The sequence below is a fragment of the Lagopus leucura genome, unplaced genomic scaffold, assembly GCF_019238085.1.
Source record: "Lagopus leucura isolate 7727_CA_CO unplaced genomic scaffold, USGS_WTPT01 Super-Scaffold_100002, whole genome shotgun sequence".
In the NCBI taxonomy this organism is placed as follows: domain Eukaryota; kingdom Metazoa; phylum Chordata; class Aves; order Galliformes; family Phasianidae; genus Lagopus; species Lagopus leucura.
The window spans coordinates 11,082,902-11,085,461 of record NW_024962263.1 but is presented as its reverse complement, the minus strand read 5'-3'; the positions used below and the strand labels follow the sequence as shown (position 1 = coordinate 11,085,461).

The following is a 2,560-nucleotide window of genomic DNA, read 5'->3' as shown; positions in this document are numbered from 1 at the left end:
TTCCTTATCTTGTGAGATACCTAACTTCTGTTCCACTCAGTGAGCAATGAATTTAGATGCTATGAATAGAGCAAGAATACCAGCTAATAGGGGGAGGCAGAGAATACTGATCTCTGCTCTTCCTTATTGATGCGAGCAACAATCTCTAAGATTTTATTTTTCAGAAGTTCCATGAATTTGTTGTTTCAGAAAAGTGACATGGAAAAAAAAAAAAAAAATCATACAGCTATGTTGAAGTATTACTCCATAAACAAGAAAAGTCAAGACATTCATTCTGAAAACCCAAAAATGCTACCCATAAAAAGGAGGGATTCCACTATCTTTCTTTTCTTCACAGATTTGCATATAAATACAAGGTTTCTATTACTACTCAGCAACAGATCATGCTGATGAACACTCAAGAGAAGAATTAGAACTGAAACACTTTTATGAATGCAAAGTGTAAGAATCTGTTTCACTGATGTCACCTCTGTGAGAAATTGAGTGATATGTTTACCTTAAAGTCAGCTCTGCCATTCATAAAAGACATTATGCAACAGGAAAGATAGGGAAACCTTCTTAATAACCACATACAGATTTTTATTTTAAATGCATGACAGTCAGTTACTCCCACAGATGCCCTGCTTAGAATATCCATAGTCATGTTAGATTTCCCTGAAAAATGCTCTAAGGCATGCCATAACAAAAACTAGACAAAGATCAGATAGCTTCTTCAGCAGGACCACAAGGGTAGAAAGTGTTAGAAGTTGCCAAACAGTAAGATGTAAAGCTGTTCTTTACATGTCGTTGTGCAGAAGTGCTCTCCCATAAATGCATTTACCCAATAAGGAATCAAACCAAAGATTAAATATCAGAAATACAGACAAAAGACAGGTACATGACCTCCTTTTTCTCTTGTTGCACTAAAGATAGTTCATAAAAGGTGGAAAGTTCTAAGGTTATTTTCAGTAATAATTTGAATATCACCTTTTCTTGCCTTGATTTCTCTCTAAAAAGTAAATTAGAAAAGTTGTTGTTGTTTGTAGTGCAGATACATTGATTCTGTCATAAGCATGCCATCATTCTGTATTTGTATGGCTAGAACATTAGGTATATCACTGTGGATGGTATTCATGAGTGCTGTTCTGTTTGCACATCTGTATATTGCTTTGTCTTGGAAGAAACAGTCTTAGTGAAATTCAGACAGAAATACTAGAACTACCTATGTTCACACTGGTGCTCTTTTCTTCCTGAAACTAAGCATCACTTGATCACCACTAAGAGAATTATTGCCTTTGCTGTAGCAGGATTTAAATGGCATGAAGACAGCACAGCAAAGTATCAGACAATGTGGTCTTTAGCTGTTGAAGCTGATAAAAGCTGTTAAACAAGGAGTTTCACATCATGATATATGTGCTAGAAGTACATACATGAAGTTTTTCCCAGAGAGAAAACAGCAATTAGTTCAGTCTTGTCTCACCTATCAGTTAACAGCCTAAAGATTTAGACTATTCAGAGACTCTCCTAAACCTTTTTGTAGCTTAAGTCACAATTCAACTACAGACGTACAGACTTCACATTTACTCTAAAAAGCAACAGAAGCAAAGCAGCTGAGGTGTTTCACATACCTTTAGATGTATCCTACTCACCTACATTTCAGCGTCATCTTTGCACACCACTGAAGAGGTTCTTAAACTAGGTCTGAGACACAAATATGCTTAAAGCATAGTTTATCCTTCCCAAAATGGAGGAAATATTTTGTTGTTTCAACTTATCCTGTAGTTGACATTCTGATCCACATACACACAAACAGTGCATCAGTGTTACATCGATATTTTTACTTGGGAAACCAAGAGCAAAGGAAAAGGACAAACTGTTTACTTGTGCTCCCACAGTATAGTGCATATTCAGAATATTTTTTTTTTCCCCCCCTCCTTCTTTTTAGGTTGCATCTCATGCCAGAAGGAAAGCATAATCTACATCTCCGTTTTGCAGAAGAGTTCAACAGAGAAGTAGAAGAATTCTTACGGTGACCTAAACTGTAAAGTTAGAGGCATTTGTCCTTGCACTGTTTAGGAAATTTAGTGATTGCGCTTTTCATTCACATTAGGTATGAATCCCGTAAAGAAAAGAAAAAGATATTTCCATGACAGGGATCCATATTAACAATATGTAAGTCTCTGTGGATCAGAATATGCCACTGTACTTCAAGACATCTAACATGCCTTGAAACTTAATCAGCCAGTGGGGCAAGAAATAGCTGTTCTTTGATGGGGGAGATAAGAAAGACAGAAAACATAATCTAGAATGCATGCCTTTATGTGCTCTTAACGTTATAAAGGACAAAAAAACCATTGTAATAACTTGGGATTCAGAACTGTTACATTGATAAAATCTGTCAAAGTTACAAGTGCAAAGAGGATAATTGGGTACACAGCATCTAAAGAACATGCTTTACCACTACTATCAAAAGTCATTCCATACACATGCCAGCTTTAGAGAGGTTCTTCTGATAAGAGGGAACTTAAGCCTCGTCCTCCTCTCCTTCCTCTTCAAATTCACCCTGCTCATCAGCAGTGGC

The 2,560-nt window shown here is 36.6% G+C and overlaps 1 protein-coding gene across 2 annotated transcripts in view; it reads left to right on the top strand.

Moving 5' to 3' along the window:
- BPHL (biphenyl hydrolase like) overlaps positions 1-2,386 on the top strand; it is a 14,702-nt gene extending 12,316 nt beyond the window's left edge. For both annotated transcript variants that reach the window (XM_042869410.1, XM_042869409.1), the window contains exon 7: positions 1,925-2,386. In XM_042869410.1, the coding sequence (XP_042725344.1) occupies positions 1,925-2,012 (88 nt within the window). In that variant the 3' untranslated portion in view covers positions 2,013-2,386. The remainder of the gene's footprint in view (positions 1-1,924) is intronic.
- Positions 2,387-2,560: the final 174 nt, after the last annotated feature.